Raw genomic sequence first — 22099 nt, 5'->3', positions numbered from 1 at the left:
GAAATTAAGTTATTAAATAAAATACTTTTAATGAAATTATACTTGAAGTCAGGATTGTCTAAAGCTGAGCTTTTATACTGTTGATTTACAAGCAATAAAATTAATGGAAGAATATGAAAATGAAAATATTGGGACACAAATAAGCACAAGTTAGTTAATCTAAAAATAGACTCCTATCATATTCCTATTTAAAAGGTCTATGCAATATAAAAACAAGGTAAAATCTGCATTGCTGCTGGAAACCAAAAGATGCCATATTTATTTCACTCTGTAGAATGCGAAGTCCCTTGTATAGCTCTAAAACAACCGTATTAATTATGTTTTAAATTCTTTTAACTGAGTGAAGACAAAAACATGGATAGATTATTTTAATAATATAATCATCAAGAATATTTTAATAATTAAGAATTAACTTTGTACCCTAAATGACGAGAATAAACCTTGTTTTAAAATATTTGTGGATTAGTGACCAGACATGATCCTTTGTCAGGCCACTGAGGTAAATCTCAATAAAACTCAAAAAGCAGAAATTATTCATATCTATTATTTGACCAAAATGCAATTAAAATAAAGGAAATAAAATCCAATAGGACACATAAGAAAAAAAAAATTCAGAATCTTTTCAATCAAAGAGTAAAAAGTGGCCATAGTTACAAGATTAGAAAATAACTTCCTAATAGTGTGTATGGAATTTGGCAAAAACTGTGTTGAATAATAAACTCATAGCATTATCTCTTTCCATTAGATTAATAAAATGAAAGAACTAAATATTTAACTCAAGACTTTGGAAAGGAAAAAAATCTACAGAAAACAAAGGAAAATAAATGATAAAATAATAGCCATGTACTGGCAGAAATTAATGTTAGAATACACATACTACAAATGATAGAGTTAAAAATAGGTTAATATTTGGCCTTATAAATATCATTAAGTATCCTAATCGGTGGATTTTTAATGTTAAAAAGTAGAAAAGGTGTAAGCATACAAATTAAGAATGATAAAGTAATTATGACAATAGATTCAAAAGTCAATAAAAATAAAATAATATAATTATGCAATTACATTTTTTAAATCTTAAGAAAAATGATATTAATAATTAAGTTTGAAGAATTATAAAGTCTAACTATAGCTGTAACTGGGAAATTTAAAAGTTGTTATAGAATTATGAATACATTATTTCAGTCTTGGAAGAGATAACATTTTTATATTTTATAATATGTTCCAGGAAAAGAAAAATATTTCTAGTCATTTTAGAAAGTTATTATAATATTAATATCACAACCTAACAATGTTAGCTCAAAAGAAAAGCACATTCATAGATTATTAAATATAGATTTTTAAAAATCCTAAATGAAATATTAACATTTGACTGCAATATGGTAAGAGAATAATGATTTAATAATGTAAAGAACTGTATTAATATAAAACAATACAAAGTCAAAAACAATTTTATTTCAGTAGATACCTAAAGCCATTTAAAATAGGACATATAAAAGCAGAGATTACATGGGGCGCCCACATACAACTTCTTGGCCTAGGAGTGGACACAGTGATTATGTCCTGGGCACCCTGAGTTAAGCAAGTGGGTTTAAAGCTTGTGGAGACCAAGTTTGGTCACTACTGTGACTCCAGAGGGCACTTGGAACTGCAAAACATCAACACAGCAGTAAGACATCCATGCAGGACAAATGGCAGCATTTCTCATCAAGCGTCTCAGCAATGGTGCACTTAACAGACTTCCCAGGGTCCTCAATAATTGCTATGAAAGCTAATCTGATTTTCTTTGGACTGAGTCATTCAAAGGTTTTATTTTTAATCAATCCAAGATGGGTGACATGGGGGGCCTATTGGAGAGTGAAACCTGCTGCTAATAATAAAATAGGAGCAATCACGGAGAGACAGGGAGAAGTAACTCTTTTTGTATCTGGATTTTGCAGAGCAGTTCATACCATATTTAACATGTGAGGAAATGTAAATATAAGGGTAATTTTTACTCAAAGCATCAGAAAATAGAATTCAGTGGCATATTAAAAGAATAATCCATGATGATTTAGTAGGATTTATTTTGAAAATGCAAGAATTTGCATAGTTTGAACAATAATTTTGCTTTATGGATTTAATTACTCCCTCCTTTCAGGATACTTCTGTTGTGATTTTTCCCGTGATTATTGTTTCTGATGTATTTGTTCTGATCTTCTTTAGAGTGACATTAGTTCTATCTATATTCAAATGATCAGTTTGGATTTCCAGTTTCTTTCCTTTTCAGCTTGCTCTTCTCATCATGATTTTATTACCTCGTTATCCTTTGCCTCTGAACGTCGGGACGTTCTGTTCACTCATTCATCCATACATTCATGTATTCACTAAATTAATATTGATTGTTAGGTATCAGCAATACTATGGTGAACATGCCAAGTCTTTGTGTAAGGTATTTAACTGGGAAAAAGTAATAAACAGGTAATTACAATAAAATATAGAAAGTGTTACAAGAATGGTAAGAACAGGATGCTTATGAACACCCAGGGGCAGTCCAGCTCCAGGCCCAGGCCTGTTTTCTAGATAAGTAACTAAGTTGAATATAAAAGATGAGTAGGCAATACTAGTTGAAGGCGCATGTGTATGTATGGAAATGGGGAGACAGTGTTCTATTAAGAAGGAATAACATGTTTCAGGGCTTGAAGTAAGAGGCTGGGCTGCCTTTCTGGAGGTACATCTAAAAGTTGTATTGTTCAGTTGGGGAATCAGGTCTAGGTCATAAAAGGACTCGTGTACCAAGTTAAGTAATTCGAACTTTGCCCTGTAATGGAGAGAATCATCAGGAGGTTTTAAACAGTGAAGCAGCATGATCAGCTCTATGCTTTGAAAGACCTCAGCTGCAGCCTAACTTCATTGGTTTTAATATTCCCCTCATGGCTGATTTCAAACTACCAGTATGAAGTCCTGAATGTGGAATTGGAAAGAGATGTTTAGTAACACACGATTATATGGGGTTTCTACCATACAGATGACAAGGATAAAGAGGAAACTTATGTTTCTATCTAGACAAAAAGAGCAACTTACTTATAGGAAAAGGAAAAAGATGCAGACAACTCATTTCCAAAACTAGAAGCTAGAACAGAGTGAAATCACATTTTTAGACTACTGAGAGAAAAGAAATGTCACTCATTGTTTCTATCTCTAGCTTTCAACAATCCAGGTAAAAGAAAGCTATTCTGAAGATATGCAAGTATTCATAGACTGTCACCCAAACCTATCTGAGGAAATAGATAAAATATGTGCATTTCCAGAGAATTCAAGAATTCAAGAATAGTGAAATGCTTGCTAAGCAGAAAAGTAGTGAAAATAGTATAAAGGCGTTAAATGCTTAAAAAGATATTTCACTTCAGCAGAAGAAGTCATAAAATGAAAACTCCTGAATTCTAGCCTGTGTGTTGAAGCAAGTAGAAAATAATGCAAAAGATAAACTAATAATTTTTACAAAGATCTTCCAACACCCTTCAAAGTGAACTGGTAATATCCTTTAGAGTTTACTCAGGAATCACGAAATTCTTCAAGAAATATTTGAGGGCTTTACATACTCTCATGTAATATAAGACACTGCCTAATACAGATGGCTGCCTTCTTTGCTCAACTGTTGACCTACCTGATGAATATAAGCCAATTTCTTTACTAGTAATTTCATTTAACTGAGGGAGCACACTATAAGACCATTCCCATCACATGCTCAGATGAAATGATCACTTGGAGTTCATTTTCTTACATGCACAACGGATTTCATAAAACTGTGTTTTGGGGGAGACTAATATTAAATTTTACACTTAATATTGTATAGATATATATTTTTAATTTATTAAATTTATTGGGGTGACGTTGGTTAATAAAATTATATAGGTTTCAAGTGTAAAGTTCTATACTATATGACCTGTATATTTCATTGTGTTTTTACTGCCCAAAGTCAAATCTCCTTCCATCCCCATATATTTGACCCTGCTTTCTTCTGATAACCACCATACTGTTGCCTGAATGTATTAGTTTTTGTTTGTCTTGATTGTTCATTTATGAAACTGTGTTTTTTTAAGAATAGAAAATGAGTTGATTGTAACTAATTGCTACTTATATTTTTATAATCGGTGTAAAAGGCAGATGTACAGATGCTTCTTGTGCACGCTGCTCCTGTCTAACCTAGGGTGAAAGGTCAGCACCTTCCACACAGCAAACCCTCAGTGAGCTGCATGATCGGATGAATGAGTCAACAATTGAAGGATAACCAAGACCACAGACAACAACTAAAAGTCCAATCAAAGTAAACTTCAGCTGCTTATATGACAAAGAATAGAAACATTTTCAATCTGGGAATAACGATTTGACAAGCTTTCAGAACAATAGGTTTTTGTTGTTTTCCCTAACTGCTCTTGTTTACGAAGTCTGAGACATTCAGTTGCAATCAGTAGCACTCTTTCCTTTAATATTTAGTTTTAGTCCTTTAAGCCATAAAGTTAAGTCCTGGCACGGGCCAAGGGCAGAGGTGACAAGGTTGGAAGTATGTATCACAAGAGGTGAATATGATGGCTTACCTTAGAACACTCAGATCAGAGAAAGTTAACTGACACACACAAAAATTCTCCAGTATCACTCTGAAGATTTCTGCAGTCTTGTAGGTCAAAGCACTATCTGATACAAGTTAGTTTTTAAAGGATATCCCTGTTCAAGCAAACTTCTTGAATTCTTTCCCAAGAATTTTGAGACAATCATTTTCTTTTTTTTTAATTTTTAAAGTATATTTTATTGATTATGCTATCACAGTTGTCCCATTTTTTACCCTTTGCCCTCCTCTGTCTGGTACCTCTCTTCCCTCCAGCAATCCCCCCACCCTGCCCTGCTTAGTTCATGTCCATGGGTTGTGTATATAAATTCTTTAGCTTCTCTATTTCTGTTACTATTCTTAATTGAGGCAATCATTTTAAAATCATTTGATTTGTCCCTGTAAACTTTTTATTGGAAATTAGCTGTCTTAAAAAAAAAAAAATCTGTCTTCCAAAAGAAGGATCTGTTGTCACAAATAAAGACTGTGAATTGGCTCAATGAAGAAAAAGATATTTGTTTTCACTCTAAATATTTAGCTGATATGAAAATCATGAATGCAAAGTCAAAAGGTGACATTTTCAATTTGGCTTATTTTAGAGCCATACAAGGGATCAAGCAAGGTCATAACCTTGAGGTAGGAGATATTATTTGTATCATTTACTAAATATGGTGCTCTCCACAGCCTAGTTAGAAGCTATAAGCTGAGATCTCCAATGATTTTCCTTCATGTTTTACCCTGGGTGATGGAGTGGCAAGCCTTTAAGACGAGCTGTACATTCTGTCCTGGACACTATGAAGTATGAGTGTAAATACACATGCACGAATCCATTTACATACACGTAAGGTTTCAAGGGCACAAACAGAATTACTTACTTGTTAAGTTTTCTTTTACAAAATCTGAGGGGGAAAGGATAAAAATTTGTTTTAAGTGAGCATCCAGATATCTCATATATTCTGTAAGAGAGTGCTAAGAACAGGGAGTTCTCTTTCAGCTCTGTAATATGCAACTGGAAAACATTCTTTGCATTCAAATGTGAAAGGATGGCGTCTTTGAAATTAAACCAGCTGTTAGAGTTCCACACAAAGTTCATTAAAGCAACATGCAGGGATTTAGCTTTGTTTTGGGAGGTCAGCATTTTCAAACATGTGGCTTATTTTTGCATGCTTAAAAAATCTGCTTCATTGGCTAAGAAAGAGGACTGTGTTCCTTTATTCCATTCCTCTGGCAAAGTGTGAGAAACTGCTTAGCCATTTCTCTGCACATTCCAGAAAATATTACAAGCTCTCATTAAGATCCCCTTACGAAATAGGTAAGATCTCACGCAGCAGTTAAAAGTACTCTTTAATTTCTTTTAGAACAAATGAAGTAGATCCTTATGCCAACCCGTGCAATTAGGATAGCAGTAGGATTCTGTTATTAGGTATCCAAGGGAGGCAGAGCTAAAACAAACACACAAAACAAAAAATTGGAATGCTTAGAAGTATTAGGGGATTTTAGTGCACACCTTAGTTTCTTCAAAACCAGTACATTTCTCTTAACCTCCAAAGTCTTGAGAGGACTCTGTTACCTAAATACGGCAGTCTGGTACAGGCCAGTGGGCCCCAGTGCATGCTGGGGAGCTTGCGGCATTCCAGCACCGAGAGCAGATGCATGGCAGATCTGTAGGGCCCTCTGCGGGGCTTTTCTTCCAGTGCCAGCCACTCTTGTGCACAGAAGAGCTCCTTGACTGCCAGGCAGTATTCTCTAAAACATTTTGGGAAGAACAAAACTCGGTGAATCATGGCATGTTCAAGCCGGATTTGTGGTAGTGCCTGAAATCTTTATTTTCAAAACATCATCATAGTATATTGTTCTTGCAAAATGGTTTTTGAAAGGACAGTTTTATTGTAAGTCATGGGAGACTTCATGGACTATGTTATCCTGTGAGACGAAATGGTATCTTGTTTTGTTTTTAAAACATAATTCCTGCTACTTTTTGAAAATAGGATTACATGTCAAGTACGTTTTTCTTGGGAAAAATAAGAACTTTTAAATTCAAAAGGTATTAGATTAGGAATCTGGAATCTGTATACTCCCAACTTTATATTAATATAACTACATGTACAGAAACAAGGTACTTAGAGTTTTAAAAACACATATATTAAAAGCCATGGACCATTGTTCATCAATTTCTAACCCAGGAGAATTTCCTATAATCTCAGGGTTAACGGGCAGGGCCTGAGAAACACAGCCCTCACCTCTGCATGCTTGTCTTCCAAAACAACAGCACCACCTTCCCGGCAGGCTATAGGGGGGCACGCAGATCCTCACTCAGCCCTGGCTCTGGAGAATCTGAGTCCTATTCCATTGTTGCGTGTGCTTCCCTATTTCTTTCCCCCACCCCCCAATAGGAGACAAGAGTGCCAATACTTTAACTGGAATATTGGGTGGAATGTATTTTGAAATACATACATATAATATAGAATAGTATTCTGAAATGCTTATCATGATCTCAAGTTTATTGACAAATAATCCTGAAACACTTGAAATGTAGTTTTATTTTCCCTTCTTCTCTATCTTGGCTTACTAATGAGGTCCATGTTAGTTTAGGATTTTTTAATTTTATAGAAAGCAAGGTTATTTGTGAAAACGATAATGTGAACAATAGCAAGGGCAATAGAAATACCTTTTAGGATATTTTCCAGAAACTCAGAGCCTTTGTATTATATTATAAGGCATTATCAGTGCTTCACATGGTAGGAATTTTGTCCAGTTAATTGCCTCCTATTTTGGACAAAAGCCAGTTTTTGCCTTTACTAATGCACATGACAACATCATGAGTACATTTTCTCATTTACTTATTTTTAAATCTTACCTGCAAATGGGTATAGGAGTGGGTACCACCCCAGGGCTGCATTCCTGGAAGATGTGGTTGCATAGCAGCGCCTCAGCAGCCGGCCGGCAGAGTGGGCTCACGGCTTTCAGTTCATTCCACGCAGCGTGGACGAGCAGCTCTTGGGCCTCCTCAGGGTCCGCGTAGGAGTTGTTGAAGAAAACAAGAGCATCGTTTGCCAGGACAGCATCGCACACCTCCCCTCTGTACTGGGTGCAGTAGCCCTTGTTATCTTTCTGTGGTTTGCTGAAAGAAGCAATGAACAATGTTCCCAATGTGTGCTATTCCTTAGCATTCAGTCTGCTTTTTCTTTTCTCCTTTTCCACGTCTGCATCACAGAAATAGGAGAAAAATTGCACTAGCAAATTGGTTGAAATGCTCTATCTGCATATTATCTTCATTTCCACCTGCAATTACATCACATCTAGCTACTCCACAGAGCTATCATGAGAATCAAATGTGATAATGAATTTGAAAAGCATTGGAAACTCTGGGTATCTATATTATTTGCATTATGAAAAGAATTTGAATGCTCTTAGTTAAGCAGCCTGACATGCTTCTTACAAATAAGCTGACATAGGCAAACAAATACATTGAAAAGCATATTCATCATGATGATCAACATAAGATTGAGCTTAATAAATACTCTGATCCAAAACTTTACAAACAGTTTATGTGTTAACATAGTTAAATAACTGGATTTTGTAGTATACATACACGACACCTTCCGTTCTCAGGTTCTCTCACTCACACATCTTCCCAGCATTCCATTAAAGAATATAAAAAGACAGCCACGTAAGTGGGGAGAATGCATGGGATATGGTTCTCAGGGGAGTTGAGTAGCGTCTTTAGCTTTGCTACCTTACTTGCTCATCACGTGTCTGGGGGAAAAATCATGTGGTCACTCAAAGGCCCAATATCCTAACCTATAGAGTGATGTAAGTAATTATTCGGCACTCAGATTATTGTGTGTTAATGGGTAACACATGTGAAGAAAAACTGAATTCTATAGTGCTAGCACAGAGAGAACATTAAAAGTTTATTGGCTATTAACAATTGAAGAGAACAACAAGGAGGATAGAAAATGCTTCTGGTACTCATTTCACATATTCACTGCCTCCTAAATGGAGCGCTGGGAGTTATAATAATAATTTCTATGCCCACCTGACAAATATTTATTGACCCCTTAATATGAGTAGGCACTCGGATGATCTCAATATATTCTTATGCCTTTCATCAGATCTCCATCTTTAATAATGACCTAAAACTCTTGAGTTGTATTCTCGTTTAATTTGTATAACTGTCAGAAGTTAGCATTTTATGATCTTTATATAAAGGATTTTAAGATAAGAAAATTAAACAAATTGGAATTTGTGGCAAATTTTTAAGTTGTTAAAAAGACCCATTTGAATCTGAAAAATTGATACTTTAATTATCAACCACTACTGGCTAGTTTTGAAAGCAAATCTATTAAATGAGACACAACTCATTCAGGTAAAACAATGAACTTCCAAGAAACAATGTACTTTAAAATAATGTTTGGTAACATAGAATTTTCCTCAATTCATACTTGCCTTTTCTTAATTAACCATCATGCATTTCACTACATTACTTGGAGTTTTTTGGGGGGTTTTTAAAACAAAGGCCTTGAATAAGAAAACACAAAACTTCCATGAAAACTTGGGCCAGGTAGGTTGGGAAAACACCCAGAGAAATAGCTATGACCCCACTTCTCAGGGAAGAGATTCGATATAAGAAAACAATAAGAAAGTGTGAGAGAGGCACAAATGCTGTGCTTTAAGAAACTGAATAATACCTAGTAACCAGAAATAGCTCAAACTGTTCACAAAATGACCTTACATATTAATATAATATCTTGGTAAAGAAAGGAGGCTGGATAAGCACAGGTGTGACTATTCACTTAACTGAAAAAAAGCCATATCATGTAAAAGTTAAATATTTCCCCCAGTGTCTCTGAGCTGAGAATCGTCCATCCAGGTTTGCTGTCACACGTTAACTATTAAATGACTCTGTTCTTCACTTTTCTGTTTTCTAAAATTAAAAGCACTTGTAGTCTTTAATTACACAAACAAAAAACATTTTTAGAAAACACTGGAAACTAAGAAAGAGAAATAAAAGAGAAATAAATAAAAAATAGCCTCAGACGTAAGGATTATTGACAATCAATTATTAAATAACCTCTCACTCTGGATTTCTGCTGCTTCTATTCAAAAGCTCTAAAAATTTTTTTAAAAACTGCAGTTGACTTAATAGTATTGAGTCCTCATTTATTTTTGAGTATTAGCTACATAATGCAAAAAATAAATAAAAACAAAAGAAAAAAAAAAAGATAGGTTTTGAATAGAAATGAGATCTTGGTTACAGTTTTTTTTTCTATCAGCTGGAGGGTAACAAGCCCGTGAAAAGTCTTTGCATGCTGGGAAAAACCACAAAATACAAAGTATGTTGTTCTTGTCTACATCTCTGTGATATTTCTGGGAGCATTAAAGACTTAGCTTTCATAGTATATATATTCTAGGAGTATCTCCACAAGGTAAGAAATAATATACAGTACCCAATATATACATGTTTTATAAATATAATATATTATAAATGAACAGAGACAGAGAGATTGCCCAGTCATAGTTTCAGAGTTGAAACGACTTCCTTTTCCTTTTTCTCTTCTCTTTTGCAGACGTATAAACCTCAAATTTTATGCAGTTATTAAATTTTTGAGGCAGAACATGAAGGCAAATTGAGCCATTTTGTCCTTCAAACTCCAGCAAAAATTGAGAGGCAAGATGAATGCAAAAAATTCCCACTGGTGTCTCGTGTTGTCTTTTGCACGTGAGGAGACCCCTCCCTGTCCAACTGAACATGTTCCTCTGCAAGCAGTTCTTGGGACTGTGATGGGGCAACACCAGGAGCAGCTGGTCCTGTTGTTCATTTGAACAGTGGGGCAGAGGTCACAGGGATCTGTTCACAGAATGCTAGTTATTTTGAAATGATCTGCCAGACTATCTCCAAAAACACTAGTTAATATTGCACATGGAGCCAGTGCCTCTCTTGCCTCCTGAGAAACTAAACCTGGCTGGTCTTCCTTTCTGTAAAGTTTCTTTTTTTAGAGGCAACAATGGATATTTGATCCCAAGCCCCCCTTTTAACTTCTTTTATTTTTTAAATATATTATATTGATTATGCTATAACAGTTACTCCAATTTTCCCCCCTTTGTCCTCCAGCAATTCCCCCTCTTAGTTCATGTGCATGGGTCGTACATATAAGTTCTTTGGCTTCTCCATTTCCTGTACTATTCTTAACATTGCACTGTCTATTTTGTATCTTCCAATTTATGCTTCTTAATCCCTGCGCCATTCCCCTATTCCCCCATAACCCTCCGAATGATCTCCATTGTTCTGTTCATGTTATCCTGGAGGGCCATTAAAGCCCATTATGGAGGGAGGTGGCACTGGCCAAGGAAGCTCTGGGCCTTTACCCAGGCATCAGACCTTAACTTCTTTTATAATAGACAACTCTCCTTGGTCAAATGGAGTATTTAAAGGATTCTTACTACACATTTTGCTCTTATTTCTGTCTGCTTTAACATGTATGAGCCACATTTTTAAATGTTTCTATGAGGGAAACCTCCACTCCCTTTGAACATATAATGCTTTATCCATGCAGACAACCAGCTATGGTTTGTTTGAGATACGGCAACCCCACTACACCTTCTCCCACCCTCTCTCGGGGTGGCACACCTGTACCTCTCCGCTGATATGGACAAATCTTTCCTTATCTGCCAACCATCTAGTTTCCCATTGTACTTTCCCAACAAGTGTTAAGGCCAGGGTTCTATGCCACTTATAATCTCCAAAGCAAACTAAAATTTTTTTATTCTTTCATGCCTAGTATCTTTGGATATGATTCATTATCTAAGGCAGGGTCGACAAATATAATTCACAGGTCAAATTCAGCCTGCTGCCTGTTTTTACACTGCCTGTAAACTAAGAATAATGTTCACATTTTTCAGTGGTTGAAAAAATAAAAAGAAGTGAAAATTATATGAAATTCCAATGTCAGTGTCTGTAAGTTTTATTGAAGCAGAGCTATGTTCAATTATTTATGAATTATCTATGCCGTTTTTGCCCGTAAACAACAGAGTTGAGCAATGTGGCAACAGAGACTAGTGGTCTACAAAGCCAAATATATTTAATAGCTGGCCCTTTACAGAAAAAGTTTGGCCAGCCCCTGCTCTAAGACATAGAGCAAATATCATTTTTTCTGAAATGCCAAACCCAATGTCCTCAAGTAGAAGGACATGGCGTCCTCTGAAAAACACCTCCTGTGTTTCTTCTGACTAAAATTACTACCTATTTATTGTGTAAATTTTAAATTTAAAAAATTTGAAACATTTATTATATTAGCCAAATATATACCCTTTGTATATTTTACATATTTTTACATATATCACTTATAATCAGTATATATAAAAGTATAACATATACAGTATTATATATGCTATACATTGTATACATACATAGTATATAATTATAGTTAGAATTACTTTATAAATATATTTTTGCATCCTGCATTTTTACTTGGAATGATATAAACATTTGCCTATGCTATTATGTTTTTCAAAAACATGGTCCTAGAATCATATTAATTTATCTTATAGGTAGATATTGAAATTGTTCATATATTTCACTAATACATAAAAGGTTGTTTTGAATTATATTGCTCATACACTTACTATTTTCTTAATATAAATTAGTAAAAGTGGATTTATCCAATTAATAGATACAACCATTTTAAGTTTCTTCATAAAAATTGCCAAATGCTCTCTAGAAAGGTTATTGCAATTTCCTTTCTACAGGCAGAGTCTGAGAGTGCTTGTGTTATCACAAATAGAAAATAGTATAGATTTTTATTTAATTACCATTTATTTGACTACTAATGAGTTTTAAAATTTTCATTTGCATTTACATGCATGTGAATGATCTATTTCTGTATTTGTAATATATGTTTTTATTATTATGTTGGTGGCCTGCATTTTAATTTAACTTCTACCATGTTTATGTTGTATGTCCCTTCAGTAGCTATTCAGCTTCAGTATAGAATCCTTAAGGATCAGGACTTTGTTTCTTAAAACTGTGATAAATGAATACATTAAAGCCATGTGAATTGGGACAAGACAAGGAACTAACCAAATTTTCTTATGCAATGTATTCTTTCATTCTATGGAATTAGAAGCAGTAGTTTGGAGTTTAGGTCTTACTCAGTCACTGCGCTATCTGGGTTAAAATAGGAGTTACCAGCTTAAGTTCTTGTCTGTCTACCTGAGATCAGATTGAGGCTTTGTAGTTTGCTATGTGGTCCTGGCAATTCTTGGTGCATCAGGTTCCACACATAAACAATATATATTCTTATAATAATAGTTCTTGCCCCATAAAGTTCCTGAAATGTTGATATGAGAAAAATAGTGATCAAAATGTACCACAAAACTCAGCTATTATCATTATTACTTATTAATTAATCTTAATCTCAGTTTCATCATTTGTAAAATTAGATGAAAATAGCTATTACACTTCATAGACTCTTTATGAAAGTCAATTTTACTGCAAATAGAACACTGTAAATTGCCAAGTGTTATATTACAAGGTAATACTTTCCTATCTACAGGATAAAGCAATGACTCTTTTGGGAGTCAGTTCTGAGTTCCATTTCCAAGCCTATAATTTACCAGCTGCGTAAGTCACTGGAACTCTCCAGTTCAAAGAAACTCTCTTAGTTTCTTTTCTGTATAATAGGGATAATAATAGTACCTATTTCACAGGGATTAACTGAGGATAACTTTACATAATGCATATAAAGCCCTGAAAACAGTGCTTGATACATCATAAGTATTCAATAGATGTTACCTCTCTCCATTTTCATCATCATCTTGTAAGAGTATTAAAATGATTCAAAATTAGAAAGTGTCTGAAAGATTACAGCTCTCAGCAATAGACAATAGATGGCATGCCAAACAAAAATTAAAACACAGCAAAACAAAGCATTGATATAATAATAATATCTTACCTCCATTCTTTTAACAGGAGAGAATGTTCCCACAGGAAATCAGGTTAAAGGGAAAAAGAAGCAAAAGTTAGTATAGTTTCATCTTGTTGTTTGCAAGAGATAGCTTTGGTACCTCTAATCTCTAAATTTCTGAAAAGTTCTCTGCTTCTGCTAGGAGGCCGGATACCACATTAATAGGCAGAACTGGAGAAGGCGATTAGGAAAATACTGAGTGTCTCGAGGAACTGAATTCTTTTTAAGTTGAAGCAACCGCGGGTGCCATCAGCCTGGGCTGTGGCATAGCTCCGAACATTAATGTGCATCTAGAAAGCAAGGTTTGGAGGTTAAGTAGGAAGAGATGAAAGGGCAGGGGCGGAGGAGAGATGAGAGAGCTGTCACCTCCACAGACACACTAGCTTCATAGCCTTGTGACCTGTGTAGCCACACACGGTCCTGTGCTCAGAAGGAACACTTGCTAGCTTAATGCACTGCTGTCGCTCCATCTTGAAATACTTAATTTGTTAACAAGGAATCCCCACATTTTCATTTTGCACCAGATTCTGTAAATTACATCCACAGAGTGAAAGCTCAGGGCACTGAGCAAACTGCTTCTCTCCTCAGGTGAATCATGGGGCTCCCAGGAGAAATGGTCCCAACTTGGACTCTCCCAAGGCAGGAAGACCCCTGTGAGGGTGTAATTCACCAGCATTTCTGGGTGATTGAAGCTCTTTTTGTATAAGAAATCCAGAACTTCACACTCTTTACCAAGCACTTTGTGATCCACACCCTCCTGTTCCCCAACTCCCATTATAAAAGTAAGAAATAAAACATATGCTGTGGCTAAATGCAATTTGCCTTAATATTTAGAATTTCTCCTAATGTTGAGGTCTAACTCCTTTTTAAGGTTTCAGATCCATTTTGGTGTTCTTCTTTTGCTGTTTTTTTTTTTAAAAAAATGATTCTAAAATGAATTCCTCTGAGAAGTCTATCTTCTTGAAAAACCCTATAGACTCAGAGACACAGAGGTTTGTCTTTCTAATCATTCCTTTGGGCATTTGTGAGGATTGGTTACTATGAGATTTTTGTGAACTTGAGTGTTTGAGTCTTTTTTCTTTATGGGCTTTTTATTACGTGAGGCTGATGATGAGGCTCAGAAACCAATTTACATGAGGCACCACCCTGGCCCAAACCTCATGACAATTCTGCCACTCTACAGATTGAACAGGTGGAAGGAGACATCAGGAAATTCTTCCAGAGAACATGGTATGTAATTTGGAGAGGTAAAGGCAGATTCTAAGAGCAGCTGAGCAGGAAAACCTGTTGAAACATGAGGAGGCCAAGGATATGTATATGAAAGAGCCCTTAGTTTAAGAAGTAAAAGGAGGATTCAATACCATGGATTTGAGCCAATGACAAAGAAGAACCAGGCATAGTATTTGGGAGCGATAATAAACTTAGATATGCTTCTAATTCAAGGACAAGTGAGGAAAGAAAAATGAAATTCACTAAGGGTGCTTGCTTGTCTCAAGACTATTAAGAGAATCAGAGGATGCCCACATATACTGGGCTTCCCTGTGTTTTGTATAGAAATCTCTCCAGTCACATTTTCTTTTGGGGGAGGGTAAGGAGTGGGGAAGGGGTCCAAGAACCTTGCAATCATAAACAAGTGCTTTTACCTCCAAAGAAGATATTTTAAAATTCTAAAAATCTCTAACAGTCATCAATATTTGTAGTACTTTTTAAATTAGCTGGAAGAGTCCATAAAAGTTTGACTCTTCTAAAATATACAGTGACTCTAATATAAGAAAGCTGCCTGATTATAAAAAGAATGCTTAGTTCTTATGCCTAACTGCAGAACAGCTAGTAGCAATTTAGTGTGGCTACTGGCAGTTAATCATTTATTCTTTTCCCTTTTGTTAAAAGATGAAAACACAACAGATAGCCAGGTGAGTACCGGATGTATTGGCGGGAACATTTTGTAAAGGATGTGATTGCCTAACCTCTCTGCTGTATACCTGAAACTAATACATAACAATATTGAATGCAAACTGTAATTGAAAAAAAAAAAAAACACACACACATATGAAGCCACTACAAAATGCCAGGGAATATTGACTTTTTTGTTGATAAGAACACTCTCTACCTGTGGTGGCCAAGCAGTGTGTTCCTGCTAACACATGTCTCATAATTGAGGAGAAGATTAGGGACATGTTGGGAGAGTGATTCTCAGATTCTGGACATGAGAGAGCATGAAACATGGTGGAACATTCAATCAGCTCCATCAATTATGAGATATAATTCGAAGTTCTATTTATTTTCCGTAATAATGTGAAATAGCAACTCCTTTAAAATGTAGAAAATAAGACTCCAGTGGTCCGCCTTTATTCACATTTCACTTTCTGTAGTTTCAGTTACCTGTACTCAACCATGGTCTGATATATTAAATGAAAAATTGCAGAATTAACTAATAAGTTTTTAATTGTGTGTCATTCCAAGTAGTGATAAAATCTCGTGACATTTTGCTCCGGGCCAGGATGTGATTATCCCTTCATTCAGCTCCACGCTGTAGACCGCTAACCACTAACCACCCATTAAGTCATGTAGTAGCCCTCTTGCCTACCAGATTGACTGGCAATGTCACAGTGCTTGCATTCATGTCACCCTTATTTTACTTAACAATGGCCCCAAGGCACAAGAATAGCGATGGTGGCAATTTGGATATGCCAAAGAGAAGTAGTAAAGTGCTTCCTTTGTGTAAAAAAGTGAAAGTTTTTGACTTAAGCATTTTATTTTCTCACATAGCTACAAGAAAGGTGAATGCAGTACAGTTAAATTATTTTGAAATAGAGACCACATCCACATAACTTATCATAGTATATTGTTATAATTGTTCTAGTTTATTAGTAGTTGTTGGTAATCTCTTACTGCACCTAATTTATAAATTAAACTTTATCAAAGTTGTATGTATAAGAAAACACATAGTACATATAGGCTTCAGTACCGTCTGTGGTTTCAGGCATCCACTGGAGGTCTTGGAACATAGGCCCCATGGATAAGGGGGGACTACAGTATGTGGTCCATTTGGGGAACGGAAGACTCCAGTACTACCACATTATATTTCTCCCTACTGCCCATTTTTGGATACGTTACATGTATTCATCTGAGCTTTAAATTTAATGACCAGAAGCTCCAGACTCTGAGGTTGGTACAAAGAAGGGGCCTTGCAGGAGGTGGGAGTGTGGGTAGACTGGGGAATGGCTCATGACAGAGAAGGGATGTGGCCACAGGCTCATTCCTGTACCCTGAGACTGGATAAGCATAGACAGAACTTTGGACATCACTCTCTCACAGAGGACCTATTAATGAAATTGTGAATGGGAAATATTGTAAAAAGATGTATTTTCCTCTCTTGAATCTGGTGTCTCTTTTTATCTCAGCTTTATTGAGATATAGTTGACATAATTTATAAGATTAAGGTGGGCAATGTTTTAATTCGATACCCTTAAGTATTGCAAAATGATTACCACCATAGCATTAATACCTCCATCATATCACATATGATGCGTGTGCGTGAGAACATTTAAGATCTACTCCCTTAGCTACTCTCAAGTATCTAATACAGTACTGTTAACTATAATCACCATGTTGTACATTAGATTCCCAGAACTTATTTATCTTGTAACTGGAATCTTGTACCGTTTGATCAACTGCTCCCTATTTCCTCTACTCCATGGTCCCTGGTAAACCCTGCTGTACTCTATTTCTATGAGTTAGGCTTTTTTCAGATTCCACATATAAATGAGACCATACAGTATTTATCTTTCTTCATCAGATTTATTTCACTTAACATAATGACCTCAAGTTTCATCCATATGTTGTCACAAATGGCAAGATTTCATTATTTTTATGGTTAAATAATATCCCATTGTGCATAATATACCATATCTTCTTGTTCCATTTATTTGTTGACAGATACTTGGGTGGTTTCCATATCTTGGCTATTGTGAATAATGCTGCAATGAACAGGAGAGTCCAAATATCTCTTCAGTATCCTGTTTTCATTTTCTTTGGGTATAAACTCAGAGTGGGATTGCTGGATTCATCAGTAGTTTATTTTTAATTTCTTGAGGAATGTCTATACTATTTTCCGTAGTAGCTGAGCCAATTTGCATTCCCACCGATGGTGCTCAAGAAGTTCGTTTTTTTCCACATCCTCACCAACACTTGTTCATTCCTATCTTTTTGGTGACAGTTGCTTTAATGGGTATGAGGTGGTATCTCATTGTGGTTTTGATTTGCACTTCCCTGATGATTAGTGATGTGGACAACGTTTTTATATACCTTTTACCCATTTGTATGTCTTCTTTGGGGAAAAAAGTGTCTATTCCAATTCTCTGCCCATTTTTTTAAGTGTATTGTTTGTATTTTGCTTTTTTAAGTTTTAAGAGGTTTTTATTTTTTTTAATATATGTATTTTGGATATTACCAGATAAATGATTTGCAAATATTTTTTCCCATTCCATAGGTTGCCTTTTCATTTCGTCAATGGTTTCTTTTACTGTGCAAAAACTTTTTGGTTTGGAACAGTTGAATTTGTTTATTTTGTTCTGTTATAAATTAAGTGACCATGTATGAACATGTTTATTTGTGGGTTCTTGATTCAGTTCCATTTGGTCTACGTGTCCATTTTTATGCCAGTTCTCATATTGTTTTGATTACTATAGCTTTGTCATATAATTTGAAATCATGAAATGTGATGTCTCCAGAGTTATTTTTCTTTCTCAAGGTTGCTTTGGCTATTCAGGGTCTTTTGTGGTTCCACATAAGTTTTAGGATGGTTTGTCCTATTTCTCTAAAAAAATACGATTGAAATTTTGATGGAGACTGTCTTGAATCTGTAGATTGTTTTTAGTAGTATGGACATTTTAACAACCTTAATTCTTCTGACCAACAAATACAGAATATCTTTCCATTTATTTGTGTCTTCTTCAATTTCTTTAATCAAAGTCTTAGAATTTTCTATGAATATTCTCTCACATCCTTCATTAAATTTATGTCTCGATATTTTAATGTGTTTGATATTGTTGTAAATGTGATGCTTTTCTTTATTCTTTTTCAAATATCTTGGTGTTAATGTATAGAAACAACTGATTTCTCTAGGTTGGCATTGTATGCAGCAACTTAACTAAATTTATTTATTAGTTCTAGCAGTTATTTGGTGGAGTCTTTAGGATTGTCTATACATAAAATTACATCATTGGCAAACAAAAAATTTTCACTCTTCCTTTTCTATTTGGATGCCTTTCTTTTTATTGCCTCATCACTCCAACTAGAGCTTCCAGTACTATGCTGAATAGAAGTGCTGAGAGTGGGTACTAATGTTTTGTTGCTGATCTTAGATTAAAAGCTTTCAACCTTTCACTGTCTAGTATGATGTTGATTGTGAGTTTGTCATATATGGCCTATATTGTGCTGAGGTATGTTTCTTCTATATCCAATTTGTTGAGCCTTTTCATCATGAAAGTAGATTGTCTTTTGTTGAATGTGTTTTCTGCATTTATTGAGATGATCATATGATTTTTTATCTTTCATTCTATTAATGTGGTATATCACATTTATTAATTTGCATAATGTCAACCCATTCTTGCACCCTGGGATAAATTTCACTTGATCATAGTGTATGCTCCTTTTAATGTGCTACTGAATTTAATTTACTACTATTTTGTCCAGAATTTTTCCATCTATATTCATCAGGGACAGTGAAGTTTTCTTTTCCTGTAGTTTCCTTATCTGGCTTTGGTATCAGGATAATGCTGACCCAGTAAAATAAATTTTGGAATGTTTCCTCTTGTTCAGTTTTCTGGAAGAATTTGAGAAGGATTGGTGTTAATCCTTTTTTAAATGTTCAGTAGAATACCTGTGTCTATTTTGATGGCCTCTGGCTCTTCCAGGACTATGCTCATTAAAGGGATAATGGGCTGTCTCTGCTGTCTTTCTGGTCTCTGCCACAGGGCTGAGGATTCTGATGACAAAGAGAGGGCATCTTGCCAACTATCCTGTGTCCTGGTGAGTTTAAATTGCAATTTGAACCCTTGAGGGTTGTTACTGGAGGGGAAATACAACTTCCTGGTTTATAGAGAGAGGTTCCAAAAGTTTTTCTGACTCCTTTTGATGACTAACAGCAAATGTAAATGAGTCAGAAAGAAGTATATCACATTTCTCAAACAATGCATAAGGATTTGGGCAAACACATGGAAGAGTTTTGGGGAAACGAAGGCTGATCTTTATTTTTTCTTTCTTTCTTGTCCTTAAACACTAGAAGTATCATTAGACCTAATCCTAAGCACTAGACCAGATTTTTCCATTTCCAGATTTCCCCTGCTGGGATGAGTAAATAAACAGATGGAGTAAAAGCTTCAAAGTGAGACACAAAGAATGTGACAAAGAGGGCTGTTGAGTAGGGAACACTAGGGGAGGATGGGGTTGACTGAAATGAGAGAAAGAAGAATTTGGGATAAAAAAGCATTGCCAAAGTATCAAGGGGAGGCCCCGTGTCTGACTCGAAGCTCTGAATCTCTGGCCAGTCCCATCAGAGGCCAAAGGAGAGAGGGTCTAAAAGCAGAAATAGACAAAACAGATGCTGCACCCAAGCTCTGGAAGATCTGGGGAGCATAAGTCCATGCTTGTTTGAAATGATTTTGAGTAAGAGTGAAACAACAGATTCCTTTTCACCAGAGTGGCTGCACTTCTCTAGAACATTGGTCCAGGGAGCACCCCAGAGCTGGAAGGTCATTTCTTCAGTGATGGCAGAGGGACCTTCATGAGACATTTAACTGAAAAGAACAAGTCAAAGTGATGAAGAGAAAATGGCAGATGTCTCATGGGGTTCAGAGGTCTTATTTCTTGTATCATGGAGACACCCTCATTGGATCTTCCTGGGGAAATTTTAGGAAAATTAGGGGAGCTTCAAATCTCCTCATAGTCAGTGAGACCCAATAGGAAAACGATATTAGAGGCTGAACAAAGGGTCTTGTGTCTTTTTTATGAGTTAGCAACTTGAAGCAGTTCCTCTTTACTCATCTTGGTAATATTTTTTCCATGTGCAGAAGTATTGATTTATTGGTTCAAGTACAGTACTTAACTCCTGCTCAGCATGCATTTTCAGGCTTGTTGACTTAAGTCAAATCATTGATGGCTCCATTGTCCCTACGGAGGTCACCGTTCCTCATCTGCATTTGGCTTGGCTGCTGTAGGAGGTTTCAAACACTCCCTGATGCTCCATGCCTAACCATGCATTGCTCCCATGATCCTTTTCCCTACATGTATTCTATTGCTATTTTTCCCAGACTGCTATTGCTGATTGCCCTCATCCTCACTCTGGTCTGTTCTCAACTTTGACTACTCTGCCCTGCACGCAGGGACATTTCTTTTCTATGTTGTGTGTTCACAGCTTAGGGTCCTTTCTACCAATAGAAAATACCACTATTTGGGAGAAGATCACATCTTCCTCTGTTAATACATTCCATTGGTTAATGGAGTTTGATCAATTTCTCATTTTGGCTAGGACAGGGATGAAGGGGCAATATTACTATAGACAATATGGTGACAATCATGCTCTGTAGTCCTTTCAGCATCAGGAAATGATGTCCATGTGATGAATCTGCCTTTGTGGGGCAAATATACCCATTTTATTAGGTTCTCCTCCCTATTGGTTATACTGCTGCCTTCTCTGTACTTATGATAGGTAGGCTCTGAACGTTGCTGCACTAGAGGGGAGTCTGACAAGTCCCTACAGTTTGATATGTTGTAAAAAGGAGAAAAATAGAGAAACTGAAAATTCAGATACATATTTTATAGAATCTTTTCTCTGGCCCAAAATCCTAGAAGAGACGTATATTGATAAATTAAGGAAAAAGCCAAAAACATAAGGAATTTTTCCTGTTTTTTATTCGGGATACTAGAAGCAAAAAAATGTTATAGGGGTCACCTACCCTGACACAGGATGGCCTCATTCATGTAAAAATGGTAGCATGACATAGTGGGGTAGATAGCAGGACTGGGTTATTAGGTCTGAATCACTCTTGGATTTTGTGTTACTTGAAAGTGATTCAGAAGTTGCTTCAAGCTCCATGAGGGATAAGAAGGACAGAGATGGAATTCTGCAGGCCTTCCGCAGTAGGTGGAGACAGGGCGGCCTAGCTGCAGAGCCTCCATAGAGGGACTTTATGAAGGATTTGACAGAGATGCAGAGGGCTGACAGCCATGGGAGGAACCTCAAAGGGGCTGAGCCAGCCAAGGAGGTCCTTTGGGTTCTAATCAAACCCAGAAAGGAGATCGTAAGTATTCCAGCTATAGACTTCACTACAGACTGGGGTGGGGGTGGGGAGTGTCCCGAGGATACCACTACGTGAATTCAAATTCTCTGCCATTTAGGGAAGGGATGGAAGAAAGAGCCCAGGCAGGGAATTGATCTTTGAATGACTTGCTAATGACCTGAAATGAGACTCTCTTAAGACTAACAATATTATTTCTTCTCTTCTGCCCAGAGGAGGTATAAATTAAACTAAATTAGATCAGTTTATTT

The 22099-nt window shown here is 36.0% G+C and overlaps 1 protein-coding gene across 1 annotated transcript in view; it reads right to left on the bottom strand.

Annotated features, from left to right (window-relative positions):
• MUSK (muscle associated receptor tyrosine kinase) overlaps window positions 1–22099 on the bottom strand; it is an 85007-nt gene that overhangs the window by 5721 nt on the left and 57187 nt on the right. The window contains exons 9-11 of the mRNA XM_090275955.1: window positions 13537–13543; window positions 7440–7703; window positions 6153–6328 (exon numbers count right to left, since the gene is read on the bottom strand). Of these exons, the coding sequence (XP_090132081.1) occupies window positions 6153–6328; window positions 7440–7703; window positions 13537–13543 (447 nt within the window). The remainder of the gene's footprint in view (window positions 1–6152; window positions 6329–7439; window positions 7704–13536; window positions 13544–22099) is intronic.

Source organism: Furipterus horrens, unplaced genomic scaffold (genome assembly GCF_987537825.1).
Source record: "Furipterus horrens unplaced genomic scaffold, mFurHor1.1.pri manual_scaffold_4, whole genome shotgun sequence".
NCBI lineage: Eukaryota > Metazoa > Chordata > Mammalia > Chiroptera > Furipteridae > Furipterus > Furipterus horrens.
This window is presented reverse-complemented; position numbering and strand designations above follow the sequence as displayed.